At 43.0% G+C, this 20,420-nt stretch overlaps 1 protein-coding gene across 1 annotated transcript; it reads left to right on the forward strand.

Moving 5' to 3' along the window:
* The first annotated feature begins 8,680 nt into the window (after window positions 1-8,680).
* Window positions 8,681-9,449, forward strand: LOC119368765 (heavy metal-associated isoprenylated plant protein 39-like). The gene is made up of 3 exons (XM_037633925.1): window positions 8,681-8,840; window positions 8,950-9,022; window positions 9,132-9,449. Exons 1-3 carry the CDS (start codon window positions 8,826-8,828, stop codon window positions 9,413-9,415), a joined length of 372 nt encoding a protein of 123 aa, XP_037489822.1. The 5' UTR covers window positions 8,681-8,825; the 3' UTR covers window positions 9,416-9,449.
* The last annotated feature ends 10,971 nt before the right edge of the window (window positions 9,450-20,420 follow it).

Consider the following 20,420-nt stretch of genomic DNA (forward strand, 5'->3'; position numbering starts at 1 on the left):
AAGTAGAACTTGATGTAGTCTTGGGAACCCAGTTGACCAAGGCCTTAGGAGCTTCTTCAAATGCATCAATCTCCTCTTGAAGCTTGTCCTTGCCTTTTTGCTTGTGGTCTTGTGGTGGAAGATCATATTGAGCTTGTGTCCCTTTGAAATAAGTATGATCATACTTCTCTTGTTCAGGAACAAACTTCGTCTTGGGGTATTGATCTTCTTCCCACTCAACTCTATTGGCATTGAACTTTCGTTCAAAACCAACACCTTGGTTCTTCCGGTGCCTTCCTTGCTTGTGTACAATTTCCTGAATTGCTTACTCCCGGCAAGGATCTTGTAAACACCTTTCTCTATAATTCCCTTCAATAAGCTATTTTCTTGCTCAAGTGTAACTTGGCTAAGAGAATCATTAATTAGTGGAATCAAGAGAACTACTAGAAGCAACAACATTTGATTTAGCATGATTATTGTTACTACTAGAGGAAGAATCTTTCTTGTTCTTGTTACTAGACTTGACTTGAGGCATGTAAGTAGATAAGAGTAAATGCTTGGCAATGTAAGAACTTTTCTTGCGAAGATCATCATTGATTGCCTTTAAAAACTCATGTTCTTGCTCAAGGTTGAGCTTTTCAAAGCATAACTTCTCATGAGTCCTGAAAAGTTCTCGATGATCTCCTAAGATAGTTTCATGAGCTAACTTAAGAGTGTTTAGTTCTTTAGTATGAGCTCAATCTTCTCCTTATCATTGTCATTTGTTTTATCTTGATTAGCATGATTATTTGACGTATCATCATAGTATTCATCACTAGAGTTGTCAACAAGTAAATCACCATCACCTAACAAGTCAACTTCATCACTATTGAAATCAACATACTCGGGGTGTGATACCTTTGGGCCTTTAGCCATGAAGCATCTTCCAAGTCCTTCATTTGGTGAGTCAAATATGTCGTAGGAGTTGGTTGACACAAGTGCTAGACCGGCAACACCTTCATCTTGAGTATATTCGGAGTCGGAGTGATAGCTTCTCTCGGAGTGATTGTCGGAGTCGGAGTCGGATACCCATTCACCAACATGAGCTTGATATCTTCGTTTTGTGTAGCTCTTTGATGACTTGTCCTTCCTTTCCAAATCCTTGCTTCTCCGGGATGTTCTTCGTTCATAGCGATCATCTCCATTCCTTCTTTCTCTAGATGGCGATTCTTCTCTTCTACTTCTTCTTTTTGGAGAATCTTCTCTTCTTTTGTACGGAGCCGTACACTCATTGGAATAGTGTCCAGGTCTTCCACAATTGTAGCAATTACGCTCACGACTAGAAGATCTATTATCATTGTAGGACCTTGACTTGGAACTTCTTTCCTTGCTCCTACTCTTGTAGAACTTGTTGAAGTTCTTCACCATTAGGCTTAATTCTTCATTGAAGGTTTGTTTCTCACTTGATGATGTGGGAGCTTCACATGAGGCTTTGTAGGCACCACTTGACTTGTTGTGGAGCTCCTCCTTATCCTTGAGTGACATCTCATGAGCAACAATTCTTCCAATGACTTCCGTTGGCTTGAGATCTTTGTAATTGGGCATCATTTGGATCAATGTGCACACGGTATCATATTTTCCATCCAAGGCTCTTAGGATCTTCTTGATGATGAATTTGTCGGTCATCTCTTCACTTCCTGAGCCGGCAATCTCATTTGTGATAAGAGCAAGCCTAGAGTACATTTCAGCGACGCCTTCACCATCCTTCATTTTGAACTTGTCAAGTTGACTTTGAAGCACATCCAATTTGGATTCCTTGATGGTGTCGGTAACTTCGTGCATGTCAATCAAAGTATCCCAAATTTCCTTTGCATTCTCAAGACGACTGATTTTGTTGAATTCTTCGGGGCACAATCCATTGAAGAGGATATCACAAGCTTGAGCATTGTATTGCAGCATCTTCAACTCTTCCGCGGTAGCTTCACGGTTCGGTTCTCTCCCATCAAAGAATTCACCTTGCAAGCCAATACAAACAATAGCCCAAACGGCAGGGTTATGTCCAAGAATATGCATTTTCATCTTATGCTTTCAACTAGCAAAATTAGTACCATCAAAGTAAGGACCTCTACGGTGATAATTTCCCTCGCTAGACGCCATACTCTCCTAGGTTGTGAAACCAAGCCTATGACTACCAAAAGCTATGGAAATCAAAGCAAATGGAGATCAATGCTCTGATACCACTTGTAGGATCGAAAGTATGTCTAGAGGGGGGTTATTAGACTACTTGACCAAATAAAAAACTTGTCTTTTCCCAATTTTAGTTCTTGACAGATTTTAGCAACTTAGCACAAGTCAAGCAATCAACCTACACATGCAATTCTAAGAGTATAACAGCGGAATGTAAAACAATTGCATATGAAGGTAAAGGGGAGTAGTTTGAGAAGGCAAATGCAATTGGAGACACGGATGTTTTTGTCATGGTTCTAATAGGTGGTGCTATCGTACATCCACGTTGATGGAGACTTCAACCCACGAAGGGTAACGGCTGCGCGAGTCCACGGAGGGCTCCACCCACGAAGGGTCCATGAAGAAACAACCTTGTCTATCCCACCATGGCCGTTTCCCATGAAGGACTTGCCTCACTAGGGTAGATCTTCACGTAGGCGATCTCCTTGCCCTTACAAACTCCTTGGTTTAACTCCACAATCTTGTCGGAGGCTCCCAAGTGACACCTAGCCAATCTAGGAGACACCACTCTCCAAGAAGTAACAAATGGTGTGTTGATGATGAACTCATTGATCTTGTGCTTCAAATGATAGTCTCCCCAACACTCAACTCTCTCTCACGGGATTTGGATTTGGTGGAAAGAAGATTTGAGTCGAAAGCAACTTGGGGAAGGCTAGAGATCAAGATTCATATGGTAGGAATGAAATATCTTGACCTCAACACAAGTGTAGGTGGTTCTCTCTCAGAAAATGTAAGTTGGAAGTGTAGGCATGTTCTGATGCCTCTCTCCATGAATGAAGAGTGGGTGGAGGGGTATATATAGCCTCCACACAAAATATAACCGTCACACACAACTTACCAATCTCGGTGGGACCGAATCGTGAAACTCGGTTGGACCGATTTAGCAAATAATGTGACCGTTAGGATTTTCAGTGGGACCGATGTGGTTAGGTTAGGGCATAACGTAATCTCGGTGAGACCGATTACACAAACTTGGTGGGACCGATTTTGGTAATAAGCTAACCAGAGAGTTGGTCAGGCAAACTCGGTGGGACCGATTCGCTCATCTCGGTTGGACCGAAACGTTACGAAATGGAAACAGAGAGTTTGCATTGCAATCTCGGTGGGACCGATCGCTCATCTCGGTTGGACCGAAACGTTACGAAGGGAAACAGAGATATTACAATCCCATCTCCGTGAGACCGAGATCCCTATCGGTGAGACCGATTTGATTAGGGTTTGTGGCAGTGGCTATGACATCTGAACTCGGTGGCGCCGGATAGAAAGAATCGATGGGGCCGAGTTGGACTTTTGGTTTGGGTCATATGTGGATGTGAGAAAGTAGTTGAGGGCCTTGGAGCATATCACTAAGCATTTTGAGCAAGATCCTCATTAAGCAACACCTCATCTCTCCTTGATAGTATTGGCTTTTCCTATAGACTCAATGTGATCTTGGATCACTAAAATAGAAAATGTAGAGTCTTGTGCTTTGAGGTTGAGTCAATCCTTTTGCCCTTAGCATTTTGAGGGATCCACTTTTCTCATCCATGACATGCCAATTATTGAGCTTTCCTGAAATATTTATCTTGAAATAGCATTAGCTCAATGAGCTATATGTTGTTAGGAATTACCAAAACCACCCAGGGATAGTTGCACTTTCACTTGACTCTGACCAAAACTAATATATGGAGTAAATAAAAATGAAGGGAGTATTTGTATGTATGTAATTACACTAAGCCAAAACCCACAAAAAACAAAAAATACGAATAAGGAAAAAAGGAAAAAGAAAAGGGAAATACTATCGCTCACCCGGCGGATCTCATGAAACATCGACCGCCTCGTCCGATCGACGCGTGTCCCATGGACCCACTTTCTCTGAAACATAAGCCTCCTCTTATCCACTCGTTCGTCCTAATCCTCCAAGCTTATCGTTTCCTGTTTGTTTTCAAGGATCGTCTCCACTGCACATCAAGACGGGATGCGCGCTGCTAGCCACCGGCCACAGCCCAATGTCGGAAGCCGGTCACTCGGCTGCTGCATTCCGTCATCGCAGGGTACTGGAGCCGCTGGACTGCACCCCCGCCTCTGCGAGGCACGCCGGGCCAAAGCCTGCGTCCGCCATCCTCCGCCATTCCATGTCGCTGCCGTCCTAGAGGAGCACTAGCGTCCATGGCTGCCGCCTCCTTGAGCTCACCCACACTGGTGCCGCCGCAGCAACATTTCCTGCAACATGATCATTGTTGCATAAATTTTTGAAACATGATCTTTGTTGCAAAAAATTCTACACACGCTTCTGTAACATGATCTTTGCTGTAAAAAAAACTGCAAACGTTTCTGTAACATGATCGGTGCTACAAAAATATTTTGTAATAGAACCTCAGTTGCAAATATTTTCGCAACAAGATCTCTATTACAAAGGGTTTTCGCAACAAGACTTCTGTTTCGAAAGTAGAAGAGCGTATGCGTCTGCTCGATTATATGAGATCCGACGGCTCGCGAGGCGTCCGATCTTTTAAAAAGATCCGCCGGCTGACGCGTAGCACTCCCCAAAAGAAAAATCCATAGAAACATAAAACAGAAATAAAAATGTGGCAAAAATACCCACAAAAGAAAGAATGAATTAGTGGCATTTGTAATAGGCATTGGTATTACCATTTAAGAACAAATAAATTGGAAGAAGAATCTAAAACGAACACTGGCATAGTTTGCACGAAATATACAAAGAAAGTGCCCTTTTTAAAAATATGCAAGAATAAGCATATAGAAGTGCGACTTTTGCCAAAAAAAATCCAAGAACAAATGAATAGCGCCTTTGGTATTAACCTTAAAGTAGAATGAAAATGAAGTAAAGACTAAAACACTCAAAACAATTATTATTTTTCTAAAAAATAATGAATTAGTGGCGTTGATATGTCCTTTAAGAAGAAAAAAAAACTTGGGCATAACTTTGGACCGAAATTACACTTTATATGTGATTATTATAATCATGAAATTTAGACATTTAGGCACACATTATATGGTATCTGTATGTACATAATTACACTCAGACAAAACCCACAAAAAACAAAAGAAAAATAACTTATTGAAAAGAAAAAAGAAAAAAAAAGAAAAAACGCACCTAGAAGAGCAAAACCGAGCCCAAGCAGCAATTTGACTGACCCAGAATAGGGGTTTATCGATTCCACACAGCCCAACTGATTACCAAAATGACAAGGAAAAAAGAAGACAACACACATCTCAGAGCGGAATCGCACGATCGTAAAATCGACTGGCCCAAAAGAATTTTAAGCTGACTGACATGTAGCCGAACTGTAAAGAAAGTTTCAGGATAGATGTAGTAGGAGTCAATTACGTTGGTGGTGCTAGAACTTGGCGCAAACGATCACTTTGGTGCTAGAAGTTGCGGTATACAATGAAGCGGTGCAAAAACTTGGCTCACACCTGCAAATACAGTGCTAACCGCGTTGGTATACGGAATCTGCGCTGACTAGGCGTGTGGGTCCTGCTGTCAGCCACTGGACCTAGGAGGGCGGGCGTGTGGCCTAATTTTTTTTGAAAATCCCCTTGGAATATATCTTTTCTCTACTACCTAAAAGAACCATAAGGTTCCATTTCCCGTCTTACTCGATCTCTTCATCCGCTTCGTCCGACTCTTACCGCTCCAGATTTGATTTTTGCAGCTTTCCATCGGTTTTTTTGAAAACCATTAATTAGGCTTTAATTTGTCTGCATAATCTCCTCCGTAATTTACGCCTCGTCCCGTGCACCATCCACTCACCCACGCAGCCTCCCATCTGGCTTGCCTCTCCTTCGCCATGCTGCCTCCCCATGCCGGCTGCCTTCCCCCACAGGGCCGACCCCTAGAGGCTTTCCTCCAATATGTCGCCTCCCCAGTCCCCACGGCGACCGCCAACGGCCTACGCCGCGGCTCGGGCGCCTCCCACCACGCCCCTCCTCTCCAATCACAGGTTCCATCCCGTGATCCAAAGTTTCCCTCGCTGCCGGCTCCGGACGGAGCTGCCGCCACGGGTGGGCATCTCCTTCCATAAGATCCTCCTATCTCGACAGTTTTGGATCCACTCATGGATTCTTACACGCCCGTCTTTCATGGATTCGTGGTCGCAGGCGCGAGCTGTGGAGGACGAAGCAATCGAACATGACGAAGTTTGTGTGGCGGCCAGCTCGTGCGCCGTCTCGGCTTCAGGGTGAAGCAGGTTTGGTTTTCCTCTCAAGTCACACCCTCGCTCGTGTTCTTGGTATGATTCCATGGATGGTCACATCACATGTGTGTGTGATTTCTGCCTCGTATTTGTTCTATCTATGTAGTAACAATAGGATCAGAAGACCTACTCCTTCTAAGTAACCACCATATGGATTTTACAATGTGTCGCAGGAATCCAGAACCCCCTTTTGCTTTCCTACTGTTAATTTTTGGTACCCAAAGAAAATATGGTGGCAACAAATATTTGCCCCCTGCTATTAGTGTCTCCTATCTTGTACAATAAGTATTTGAAAACATTGTCATATTTTGTGGTGGATGCAGAGACAGAAGCCTCTGCATTGGCATCTTAATTGCAACTATTTCAAAACTGGGGATGTATAGCAAATATTTATTGCACGTTAAGCCCTGCATTTGAAATAGCTGCTATTTGTTGGCAACTTTTTAAGCCTTGTACGGGAAGCCTATGCATAAGCTTATACTTCCCTCCATGTTGCTCTCTCATATGCTTTTTTGAATTAGTTTCTTTTCTGCACATAAGAAATTACATTTTACATAAACCAAACAAAAAGAACCACATCTCATTGCATCGTCTCCATTTGGGATTCTAAAATTGGGATTCTAAAATTGGCATTGATGGTCAAGAGTGCGATTTATGTTTAAATGTATGTGTGCTATAAATATTATACAAACAAACCATGATTACTAAATAAAAACATTTAAATATACACCCATGTACTATATAAAATGTTTAGATAATACAGAAATTTAAAATGTATATTAAATAAAAATGTTCATGTGTTATTTTCAAAACATTGGTATATTTATTTTCAAAACTGCCAAGCATACAAACGACATACCTTATTTTTTAAAACTTGTTCGTGTATTATTCCAATACACACTGGCATATTGAAAATATTTATGAATTGTAAAAATGTACAAATTTTTAAAATGATACAATTTATTTTTAAATTACATTTATAAATATTGTTTTTATTATACAACCATTTCAATAATTAAAGAACATTTGTATAGTTCAACTTTTATAATTAAAAATATTCATAATTTTCATTTTAAACTTTTGATATGTATATTCAATCATGTATAATATTCAAAATATATGCTGTTTTCAAATATAAGTCATGAGTAAAAAAATATAGACATGTGAGTAATTATAGATTTTAAGTAAATGTTTATATTCATCATTTTAAAATTATATATAAGCCATGAGTGTATACTTCTTTTGTATACATTAAACATTGCATCTAAGATACATTTTAATATCCGTATTAACTAAATATTTTATACATACATGGGTATATATTTCATTTTTTTATTTACATAGTATTGATAACATAATTTTTATGATGTACATTTTAAAATATCTTATAAATATAGCTTGTGCAAAATGGGCTGCAATATCTGCAGCCCATTTAAGCTCCATAAGCGTTATTGCTAAATATTTACTACACCTCAAAAAAAAATGCTAAATATTTACTCCGTCGTTATCATTGTTTACTAATTAAGTCTATCCCTAAAAAACAACTAATCAACGTGTAGTTTATCAAAAAAACTAATCAACGTGTAGGGTGGAGTGGTTAGCCGGTTGTTTTCCTATCCTGTGGTCGCGAGTTCAAAACCTGCCCTAAATCTTTTCCTGTTAATACTGACAGTCTGGACTGGGCGTAGAGAAGTAAAATGCCACATCCATAGTCTTTTTGTCAAAATTATATATTTTTTTGAGGGGGTTTTCAGGAAAAAAACATTCTTCCTGGTTCACTGGCTGACAGCGGACCCCACGCGCCTAGTCAACACAGATTATGTATACAAAACCGGATATGCACCGTATTTGCACGCCCAAGCCAAGTTTTTCCACCACTTTGATGTACACCACAACTTCTAGCACCAAAGTGACCATTTACGTCAAGTTCTAACACCATTGGTGTAATTGACTCATGTAGTAGCATCCAAATCACGAACGGCCGGTGTCACGCAATGATCTCGTAATTTCCCTCTCTTTTCTCCGACCATGTATGGCTGGCGGCCGCCGGTGGTGCCTGTCTAACCACGCGCCGTCGCTGTTGCAGTAGTGACTATTACATCAGACCGGACAAGTGACGTGCACGAAGACTCCGGCAAGTCGTCGCGCGCGGCCATATCCACGCGCACACGCCTCCGCCTCCGCGCCACACACACACCGCGGACGCCCGAGTCCAAGACCTTGGTGCGCAAGGCTGGTGACTGCCACGGCCCCTGCCTATAAATTGACCCGCCCCCGCGCCGTCACACCTCCCACCCCCGCAGCAGCACACCATAGAGCTCGATCGTAGCCCAGACCTACAGTCAGCAGCGCCGCACGCCGCTCAGTTCCGTCCAACCATTCCTAATCCAGCGAACAGTGTTGGTTTTGCTATTTGGATCGATGGCAGCCATGAAGGTGATTGCTTGCAGGCGACCGAACTGGGATTTCTCCCCTCCTCGGATTCTGATTGCACACGGCCGGTTTTGCTGATCTTGTTTTGTTCTTTGACGGTTGCGCAATTCAGGTCGTGCTGAAGCTGGACGTGCACGACGACAGGCAGAAGCAGAAGGCCATCAAGGTGGTCTCCGCGCTCCATGGTAGTAATCCCCTGTTTCTCTCGTCTTCTTGCTCTGCTTTGTCTTGGTCATGGGGGAAATTAGCTGAATTTGACACTAGTTCTGACGACAACAACCCTCACTTCCTCAGGGATCGACCACATCGCCGTGGACATGAAGGACCAGAAGATGACGGTCGTCGGCACCGTCGACCCCATCGCCGTCGTGGCCAGGCTGCGCAGCAAGCCCTTCCCCACGGCGCAGATCTTCTCCGTTGGCCCGGCCAAGGAGGAGAAGAAGGAGGGCGACAAGAACGACGCGGGTAAGCCGGTGGAGTACCCGACGTACTGGTACCCGCCGCCGCCGTACCACCCGCACCTGTACCACCTCGCTCACAGCGCCGAGGAGGACCCCAACTCGTGCGTCATCTGCTGATCGACGCGCGCTGCCGGTTCCCGCCATTGTACACTTTGTAGGTGGCCTTCCTTCCTGCACGCCAATTGATCAGGCTAACTGCACCGGTGATCAACGGCGTGGGTTATATATATATGGATGGACGTGTAAGGCGTGAGTTGCGCCGGTGATCCGGCAGCTGCACGGCACACCTGCATGTGCCTGTGCATCTGCTTAGTTTGTAATGTACAAATACAGAATTAGAATTACAGTATGTTGTTCAGAAAGGAAAATCATCAAGTTCTTAAAAGAAAAACGTGGAGAAGGACCAGATAGAATTGCTGCAGTTATTTTTTCAATTGATGGATTCATCTTCAACGGTGATAAAAAAAACAATCAGATCTAAATAGCACAGCTGCTCATCCAGTCTTCAGTTGATGATCTGAATAGAAAGTTGATGATGTACTACTGCAAACTAAGCACAGTTTAGATGGCTAGGTTCCTTTTGGCAAAACTAGTCTGCCCGGGTTCAAGTTATGAACTTGACGCGGATGCTCGCATGTTTGCTGAATATTTCAGATTCTTCGGCGCTACTCTTTCACACAACTACAGGATGCCTATGACGATTTGCATTAAGCAAGTCAGGCACAAAGAGATGAAAAATTCAGGTTGGTCTCTCGTGCATCTTTACATTTACCAATTGAAACCCTGAACTCCAAAGCTATCCAGCTGTGCTCCATCTAAGAGTTGCTTTCAGCAGTCAATGATAACAACGTGTGAAAAGGATTCCAAGCTTTCGGACTGTTTTTATTACTCATGTATGTTTTCATCGGTGCGACCGTGCGAGTCCTAACACATGATTACGACCTAATACATTGCTAATCGTTCATCTCGCAAATACACATTCTTAATTGCAGGTCCCAATCGCTGCTCCAACTACACATGGTATTTAGTTTATATCGAACATCTTTTGTGTTCAACGGACGGCTGCAAGTCATGCACATTTTATCCATTCTGTTTGACTTAGTAATAACGTTGCTTCATTTCTTTATAAATCCTGCATCTTTGCTCTAGAAACAACAACTCAGATTGCCAACCGAAGTTTTTTTAGCTGATCTGAAGACTAAAGTTGCGGAGATACCTCGCTGTCATTGGAATGTTTTCGTTCCACGTCGAGAAAGAAAATAGATTTAATGAGGTAAAAAAGGCGTCAAAATCTAGTGGGCCAGGGGTACATGACTTGTGAGTCCTAACCACCCACTAATAGTCGCTTGTTGCCACATTTACCTGTTAGTTGTGACATTGTAACAATATTACTCTCTCCGTCCTTAAAAGAGTATACTTCCAACTTTGTTGGAAAGTCAAATTTTTTTATGTTTGTATTTATACAATAATATAACTATATTTATGCCATCAAATTAGTAGCATTAGATTCATATGATAAAATATATTTTCATCGTATACCTATTTGGTTTCACAAACATTAATATATTTTTGCATAAAATCGGTCAAATTTTGAGATAGTTTGACCCTTCAATAAAGTTGGAAGTACACTATTTGAAGGACGGAGGGAGTACTCTATAAAAAAATCCAACAACTCATACCCACAAATCAGGATGGTGTCTAGTTGACTAGGTAGACAAGTTAGCGATGTCTTTTCAAGCCATTTTCAAAGCGGACCCTCAAACCGCCCGCAACCATTTGGACTGTGCAGTTCAAACGTGTGGAGCCAACCAACGTGGGTCTGCATCGGTTCGCCGAGCGGTACGGACATACTTATTTTGGCAAACACAAGACAAAGTGAGGGGAGGGGGTTGGGCTTGCGGGAGTCCAGACAGCAGCCACGTAGGACCCCGACACCCCCGGCTCACCCAAAACCCCACAAAAAACCCCTCCCGCACCCCGTGCGTCCATCATCCCATTTTAGCTCCTTCATTCTTTCTCTCTTGCCTTCACCGCCCCACCACCCCGGCCGCCACACCGCACCCCTGCCAGAACTCGACGAGCCGGTCACCTCCAACGGTACACCCCGGCTCCATGCCGCTTCTCCTCCGCCGTCGTCCCACACCTCTCCTCCGATCGCTGCATAGGTACCATCCGCTCCTACGATGCTCACCATGCCCGACAACTGTTCGATAAATTGCCCGAGCTAAATATTGTTGTCCCTTCTTTTTTGAAGCGGTGGATTCATATATGGAGTACATATACGAGCACTATGTTGAGTCGCGTGACGAGGAGGACTAAATAGATGAGATGGTGATGATGCAGGAGGTGCTTGCAAATGCGGAGTGTGCGGAGGAGCATGTTCTTAATTTCACGAGATCGATCAAGGGTTATCAAGTGCTTAACCGAAAGGTCTGAAACTGGCGCGCGACCATTTGATGCTAAATGCTTTCCGTGGGAAGGATTGGGTCCTCTGGTTACCAAAAGTGCATGGCCGCACTACAAATGCTTGCATATGGCATGTCCGCTAATTCGTGGGATGAGTACCTACGGATGTCGGAGAACACATGCGGAGGTGCCGTGGCCAGGTTTGCAACTGTCGTGGTCGAGGTGCTTGAACCTCAGTACCTGAGAGACCAACCGTGGCAGACACCGAGAGGCTTTTGGGAATCTCAAAAGCAAGACGGTGGCCAAGTTTGCTCGGATCACTTGAATATATGTATTGAAAATGGAAGAACCGCCGAAAGCTTTACAAGAGCAATATCAGGGTCATGTTAAGAAACTCACCATCATTCTTGATGTAGTTGCATCACATGATCTTTGGCTTTGGCATGCTTTCTTTGGCATGCCCGGGTCTCACGGTGACATTAATGTGCTACAGCTATTACCATTGTTTGTCAGGGTGGCTAAAGGAAAAGCTCCTCCTTGCCAGTATACTGCCAATGGGCATGAGTACAATATGGGCTACTATCTAGTTGACGATATCTATCATCCTTGGGCTACCTTTCAGACCACCATTTCTAACCCAATTGGTCAAAAAAAGGTCTCACTTTGCCAAAGACAAGAAGCAGCTATAAAGTAAGTTGAGAGGGCTTTTGGAGTTCTGCAGGCACGTTTTGCAGTTGTTCGTGGATCCGCTAAACAATGGGATCTGGAGACCTTATAGGAGGTGATGACCTGTTGTGTGATCATGCACAACATGATCTTGGAGGATGTGGGTGAGGATGTTGCCGCGGGTCTTGAATTCGAGGACATGAGTGATCTTATCAAACTTCCCCATCAAAATCCGGTCACATTTGAAAAGTTTGTTAAATGCATTAACAAATTTGGCATCAAGCAACTGAGAGGATCTGATTGAGCATCTGTTGGCGGTTATGGGGGACACCAATGTTGGACTGTAATATTTGTACTTTGTAAGTTTAAACTACTACTACACTTGAACACTTGAACTATTTTATACTATATATGCGGCTATTTGAACGTGCGAACTTACAAAAAAAATTGGGGTCAGATGTATGCGGGTAGCCTTGGATATGGCTGGCTCCCGCATCTGAGTCTGCGGACTGGTCCCCTATTCGCGGAAGGATGCCGGAACAAATCCGGGGGTCTGCAGAAGGATGCCGGAGCAAATCTGGGGGCCATCGTTGGAGATGCTCTTAGAGACGTATCTGACATGATATAGGAACACAACAAAATTTGACATCGTTTTGTAGAATTTTACTTGATTCGGTATGAAAAACCCGAGATAATTTGAAATAATTCACTAAGATCCGACCGATGCATGTTTTTACCAAGTGCGTCCAGCTTGTCGGTTCTAGTGAAAATAATGAAAGTACTTCCTCTGTACCAAAATATAAGACCTTTTGTAGTTTAAATTGAACTACAGTACGTCTTACATTTTGGAACAGAGGCAGAAGCATAAGTATGGCACAAGACATAACAACTAACAAGTGTGAAAGATAGCCAAAAATAGTTATAAAGTAATGGAATGTCACACTGTAATACTAGTAATAAACAAATAGATAAGACAGCAAAAGCGGTATAATTAGGTGGCAGTTCCACGTCAGTTCGACCAGGTACAGTGTCTATCAATCCCCCGTTCAGTTTCAGTGCGCGTGGCTTTCTTCTCCGGTGGTAATTTTCCACCGTCCCGGTCACACCTGAAAGCTCATGCATGTGTTAATTTGGCTCCCAACCGCAACGTTTATTATGTTCAATCGTCTATAGTGGTCTGCTTCGAGTGCTCGCACGGCCGGATTTGCAGCAGCACGACGACGGCGACGAAGGGACGATTCGTCGATGGCACACGCTATGTGTTTTGCTTTTTGTGGAGCAGTACTGATATCTTTATTTTCTGTCGTCGTCGTGCTGCCTGTTCGACAATCATCCCTGCAAAATCTGACGTACTCGGTGAGCTAAGCCAGCCAGGAGGGTGTGATGTCAGGTTTTCAACATCAGGTGAGAGCGATGGGCCCCTCCGTGGTTCAAATTGGGCGGCTCATATCCGCCAACAAAGAGAGGACCCCTGTGTCCTGCCCCCGCGTGCGACCCGGACGAAACCCTAGCCGTCAGGACAGCTCCCTCCCAGATCTCCTCGTCCCCGTCGCCGCCATCAGCAAAGCCCGCGCAGCACCGTCGTTGGTTGCGCCCCTCCTTTTTCTCCTCTTGCGAGGTTTGAAGAGTGTTGGGGCACTCGGCCGTGGAGAGGCGTGGGGGCGCGGCGAGCATGTGCCGGTGGGCACGGCGCGCGTGGCGAGCGGGCGTTGGTGAGCGTCAGGAGTGACAATCCTGGCGTTATGCGCTTGCGTGGCAGGTCACGTGCGGACACGGTTGCACGCTGCGGGTTGCTGTGGCGGCCCCAGTGTGGTTCTGCTGCAAGTCGTGTGGAGATCCGGGGTCGCTGCAGTGTGGGGCTTGCCGTGGCCGTGCCTGATTTGGCTCCTGGCAAGCCCATGGCTTGATTGAACGAACTGCAGAAAACCACCACATTGACGCTTAGTATTGCAGAAAACTCTGTTCTACAAATTTGTTCCAGAAACCATCGATTCTCGGCCTAATCTTTTGCAGAAAACACTGACATGTCGCTTTAGCATTTTAACCTCGATTATAACACATGGGTCCCGATCTTGATGACGTGGCATGGAACTGACAACGTTTGACGGTGGGCGTCTCCCGTGGCTGGTAGTACGGTTGGCATGGACTCGACGGCGGCCTTGGAGGCAGGCGGGTTGTCGCAGGGGCGGACGGCGCTGAAGTCGCTGGCCTCGATCTGGTCCAGCTGCTCGAGGAGCCGCTCGAAGCCCGAATCACTGGTTTCTGGTTTCTGCAAAAGATTAGACCGAGAATCAGTGGTTTCTAACATAAATTCATAGAACGGTGTTTTCTACAAATCTAGACTTCAATGTGGTTATTTTCTGCAATTCATTCGATTAGATTAGACTGTGTTCGCACACGAACACGTCACCGTGTACCCTCGACGGCAGGCGTGATGCACCGCAGCTCACGTCGAAAGAGACCCGACGGAAGCGCGGTACGCAAGACAATCCGGGGGGTGCTTTTGAGGACCCGAAACCCCACACGCCCGGGAGGGACCCCGTCAGGGTGCGCGGCAGCTATGGGCTGCCCTAGGTCAACCTGATCGACCCTAGGGCCTCGAGGTTCGCCGCCCTGCAACAAGAAGAACGAACGAAGAACGAGGAAGAAGAAGAACGAGGGAGAGAGATAAAGATAAAGGTAAAAAGTGATATATTGATAGATCGATTGTGTGTTGTTATTCAATCGGCCGCCACCTCTAACATATATATGAGGCGGCTGGACTTTCCGTACCAGAAAAGTACTCAAATCCCGTCCAAAACATCAAAAGATAACCTAACTCGGACTACGAGGGCCGGAACTTCCGGTCAGCCCAGAACTTCCGGGCTAAAATTACATTAAGTTGTTCTTTTGCACAGCTCCTGCAGGTCGCATATGGCTTCGGATCGCGATGGTCCCAAAAGCAAACCTGTAGATCTGGCAATGTAGAAAAAATCGTTAGTTGAACACTTTTTCATCTGAGGTCATCTTGATGTCGAAACTGACCCCGCAAATCTGCAAATAATGTTAAAATTCCAGTTTTCGGGGTGCTCCACGTGCAAACTTTCGATTTAGCCCGGAACCTCCCCGAAAGTTTTGCTCGGAACTTCCAGGGCAGACTTATGCAGCACACTGTTTTGGTTCTAACTTTTGCATACGAACTCTGATTTAGACATTTCTTATATCAAAATCAAGTGTTTCGACGAGACAAAGAGAATCTGTGTAGAAACTTTTCTCATATGAGGCCATCTTGAGGGCGTAATCAGCCGAATTGTGTTCTGAATACAAAATCTGAATACTTCGAACACAACTTCGGCCTTAGAAATGAGACCGGGTGGCTATGTCTCAAATATCAAAGTTTCTCCTTTTGACGATGCGGAGCTTTCTCACTCTGAACACTTCTCCATTTGAGGTCATCTTAATTAAGTTCTTGGCCATGCCAAAATCTGGTGTCAACACATGCCCCCCTGTTTTTCGGCAAAACTTGCGTGCCAAAAAATAACTTGCATGAAGCTTCTTCCAAGGACGATGTCAACACTACGTCGGCCATATGCATGTACTTGGGACGATAAATATATATCGACCATTGCTTGTTTGAACCTCTCGATGCAAACTTGGGTGAAAACTTCTCAACTTCTATAACAATCCGGTGATAAGGTTCTGTAAATATATATCTTAGAACCATCCTTCAAACCATATTGTTCACCCTTTCTCTAGGATTTTGCAGATAATCCACAATAAACTTTCTCCAATCCTTACTTTCGCCTGCATAAAAATTTCATTAGTGGCCGAAGTGGTGAGCTCCAATTCAGTCTTACCTATGTTGGCAATAACAAGCATCAGTTATTGGTAGATGTGAAATACACCATGATTAACATGGTAGCCGTATGCTTGCTATGCTAACTCTGTCCAATTTTAATGTCTAAATATATGACAAATATTAAAACAACCCGAGATAAAATTTACGTCTAGACATACCTCAAGATAAACTATAAGTGATTCGTCAAAACATTGATAACCCTTAGATATTTGTTGCACTACTAATAACGAATCACCGGAAGCCTCAATATGTATAACACTTATAGCAAGGCAAAGCTCCAATCCGAATAACAATGCATATTCGGCTTTGATCATTGTGGAAAAATATTTTAAGCGGCATGAGACTTCACAAACTAGCTCCATATGGAAATAAATAAACAACACCAACACTTTGGCCATTGCTACAAATTGAACCATCAAAATATAATCTCCATAGTACTAGAGAGACAAGGCTAATATCACTTAACATGTACCTTGTCTCGGTCTCCAATTGAACTAAGGACGATGTTAGAATTCCACACTGGCCATGATTAGATAGTTTCTTAGGACGATAGTTAAGTATCGGCCATTACCATGAGGTCCACGTAGAATTCACCCACCAGACTATGTATAGCCGAAACAAACAAATAAAATAGCAATAAAATATTTCGGCCCCTTGTACTAGCAACAAAAATGTAACTAACCAAATGTATAGTGATTTGGTAATACCCTCTCATGATATAGAAAATTATGTTGCATCCATGGATCAAAATAAATCCATGAAGGGTAATTGATCATACCTAGGGATGAATTCCGTGGCAAAGGCATCAATGGCATGGTTGAAGAAAATGGATGATGTTCTAACCGAAAATTTTGATGTTGTGATGCACACCTTCGGCTTAATTGTTTGTTACTTCCACCCTTCTCTTTCTTCCCTTTTACCATACTTGCTGCAATAGAAGCATGCGCATCATTTTTGTTTTGATTGATCCTCTTGGGAACCCATGCCATGTTCTTCTTTCTCAGCTCTTGTGCACTAAGATTTTGTAATTTCTTTTTTTGCCAATACGATAAGCCGAGTGAGCACCTCGACTATGATTTTGTTTTAACCAGTGACAACTCTTTTTGGGCCTTGTGCACCCTCAACTTCTTTTCTTCAGATTTGGCACTCTGATTTTTATCAATTGATTGTTTCACTTCTTTGCCTTTTGTAGCCAATGTCAACACTTTAATTGTCTCTTTGTTATTTGACATCAAATCTGAAGTAGCACACTTACGACCATCTCTTTTTGCGCGGTAAACTTTCTTTACCACCTCTTTCTTCTTCCTTGAGCTCTGGACCAAATCCTTATGATTGAAACGGTCTTTGACGCGTGATTGTTCAAATGTTGATCTTCTTGGAGCTGCATAGTATTGGTGAGATGGTCTAAAATAAGATGGAGAATGTGCCCTTGTATCATACATGTCCCATGATGAATATGGATCTATATGAACATGGGGAGGCATCCACGGCATTGGCATTGGCGGCCAAAAATAAGGATATGAATATGCTGCATTAAAATTATCACTTTGCCAATACCAATCCTCATATTTGCACCTTGGGGTGATCTTGGTTTCTTTGCATGATTTGACCGATAAGCATTCTTCTCTTCACTCTTCTTTTGATATTTATCCAAGTTCAGCGAAGGTGATTTCTGATCTCTTACAGTTGCGCTTATTTCGGCCTTTGTTTTCTTTTGGTTTGCTTTCATCGATCATTGGATTTTCTTGCTGCCCCCCAGTCCTTGGCGTCTCCATTGTAGCTTCGATGGAATTCTCGCCCTCAAGATTATGTTCGTTATGCTCTTCAACAACTTATTTACTTGAAAGTCTGATCCCATCACCTGCAGCTTTTACATTCTCTTTAAATGGATCGGCTTGAAGCAGCCGATGCAAAAACTTTTTGCCATCGGGACCAATCGGAATAGACTGGTCATTTTTTGGTGTCTCAACAAATTTCAATTGTCCTTTATCAATAGCCGATTTAACTATTTGACGAAACATATTGCAATCCTCAAAACTATGCTGAACGAATCATGCAACTTACAATACATTCGTCCTTGGATTGATGGCTTGACATGGTGATCAAGAATTCTTATGTAATTATTTTTTAGCAACAAATCAAATATTTGATCACACATGCTTGAATCGAAGGTATACCTTTTGTTTTCTAGCCGATCTTGTTATGAGAACGGCTTTGGAGTTAAGCAAATGAATGGTTCAGATTTGGCATCTTCCCATTCGGCTATGAATTATCTTTCGCATTCATTTTCCGATGTCCTTAAATAAGAAACTCTACTAGCATCGGTTTTCCCAAAAGATTTTAACCTTGGCTTTAAATTTTTGAAACAAAGATATTTAGAACATACATGTCTCAGTTGAGACCAAGTGCAAGCCAAGTACAAAATAAGCAAAGCTACCCAACTAGATATGAACTTTAGATAAAGAAATATGGAAAGCTTTGGCTGTAACAACAAGTCATTATCGGTCTTTATAAATGGCGCAATGGGTTGACCGATATGTTCCGTAACAATTTCATTGCTAACAAGTAAATTACCCTTCTTCATTGGTCTTTCAAAATTACTTATGAGGATTTTTCTAATAGATGCATCAACAATAAAGTTCTGACCAAATCTGAAAATAGGTATATTACTCGCTATGCATACCTCTTCAAATATGTTGGGAGAGCATGATGGTAGTGCCACTTGAAGAACATCTTGCTCCGTCTTTGATGGCTCCCCAACACCTTGTCATCATCTTTTTCTTGATTCCGTGCATCATTGCTTTCAAGATCCATGTCAGCCGAACTTTGTTCGGCTACTTGTTCTTGTTCTTGAGGCTTGTCAATGGCACGGAACTCATAGGGAAGGAAGTAGGTTCCATTAACTTCAGAAAAATCAAACATAGTTGTTTTGCTATGCTTGCCATGCCCTTTCTCAATAATGCTTGCCTCTTTGGATTTGATGGATTCGAAATATATATTACTTGATTTGGCTTTTTCAACCGAAGCACTTTCAAGTTCCGAATCATCCTTCTTTTCATTAATACTACCAATTGGCAATGTCTCTTTTATCTGAGCCAATTCTTTTTCTACTTTTTCTGGCGGCGAGCGGCAAAGTTGGCTTTAAGCTTTTTCTCAATTTTAGCCCACTCTGGATATGATTGCCCCCCAATGCTTTTGGATTCTTTCGGCAATGACACACGGGTGTTGCCAAAATTTTGCAATAGTGTAGGGGGTATATAATATGATATAGTACCAGGTGAAGGCATATGCATTGTTGTAAAACCATTTTTTTGCTCGCCAATTTTATCAATTGGCAAAGATTCATCTTCTTGCAAAACTCTAGCTTTTATTGCAGCATAATCAGGAAATAGCCCTTTTTCATGTTGTTCAAGGCAAATAGCACTAATCCTCCTATTCTGGGCTAAACTCTTCAATGCAGCCACCACTACCTCATCTTCTATAATATTTGGCACAACGGCTCCTGTAAAATTTACATTTATTCGACTATGACCAGAAAGGTGTGAAGCCGAATTATGAGCATCTACAGTTGTGTATGGTGCCGAAAAATTACTAACATGAGGTGTACCATATGATGGTTGAGAGTAACTGGCCGAATAGCTAGTAGTAGCATGGCCAATTCTCTCATTCATCGACATGGTTGGATTCACATATTGCAAATTAGTTGCCGATGAATAAAAAGGTGAAACACTTTCTTCTATGCTATTGGAAATTTTAACATGAGGTGTTTCAAATTGATTAAACAAACCCATCATGTTGTTCATCGGCATATGGATTTGTAGGGTTGCCGATGCATGAGAGTTTGGATACATATGTCGTATGTTGCTAAAATCATGAGAATTTGAAGCATGAAAATTGTTTTGCATCAGCCCTTGCCTACAATTAGATGCATGATTGATAAAACTAGGGCTAGCCGATACATTAAGCTCATTAGGTGATCTAGCAATAACATATGGATTATTTGCATCTACAAAGGGGGATTGGGTATTCATATTACCTTTGTAGATTGCAGCAACTTGATGACGATCTCTTCTTAGCAAGAACGGGCTGGAGACCGTTCAAAGCTTCGTCCCCAGCGGAGTCGCCAAAAAATGTGTTCGCACACGAACACGTCACCGTTACCCTCTGTTGGAAATATGCCCTAGAGGCAATAATAAAATGGTTATTATTGTA

Source organism: Triticum dicoccoides, chromosome 2B (assembly GCF_002162155.2).
Source record: "Triticum dicoccoides isolate Atlit2015 ecotype Zavitan chromosome 2B, WEW_v2.0, whole genome shotgun sequence".
NCBI lineage: Eukaryota > Viridiplantae > Streptophyta > Magnoliopsida > Poales > Poaceae > Triticum > Triticum dicoccoides.

Bases quoted from the DNA above. Each gene is read 5' to 3' on its own strand.
- LOC119368765 (XM_037633925.1), top strand. The intron at 9,023-9,131 runs GTAGTAATCCCC...TCACTTCCTCAG, and splicing joins GGTGGTCTCCGCGCTCCATG to GGATCGACCACATCGCCGTG.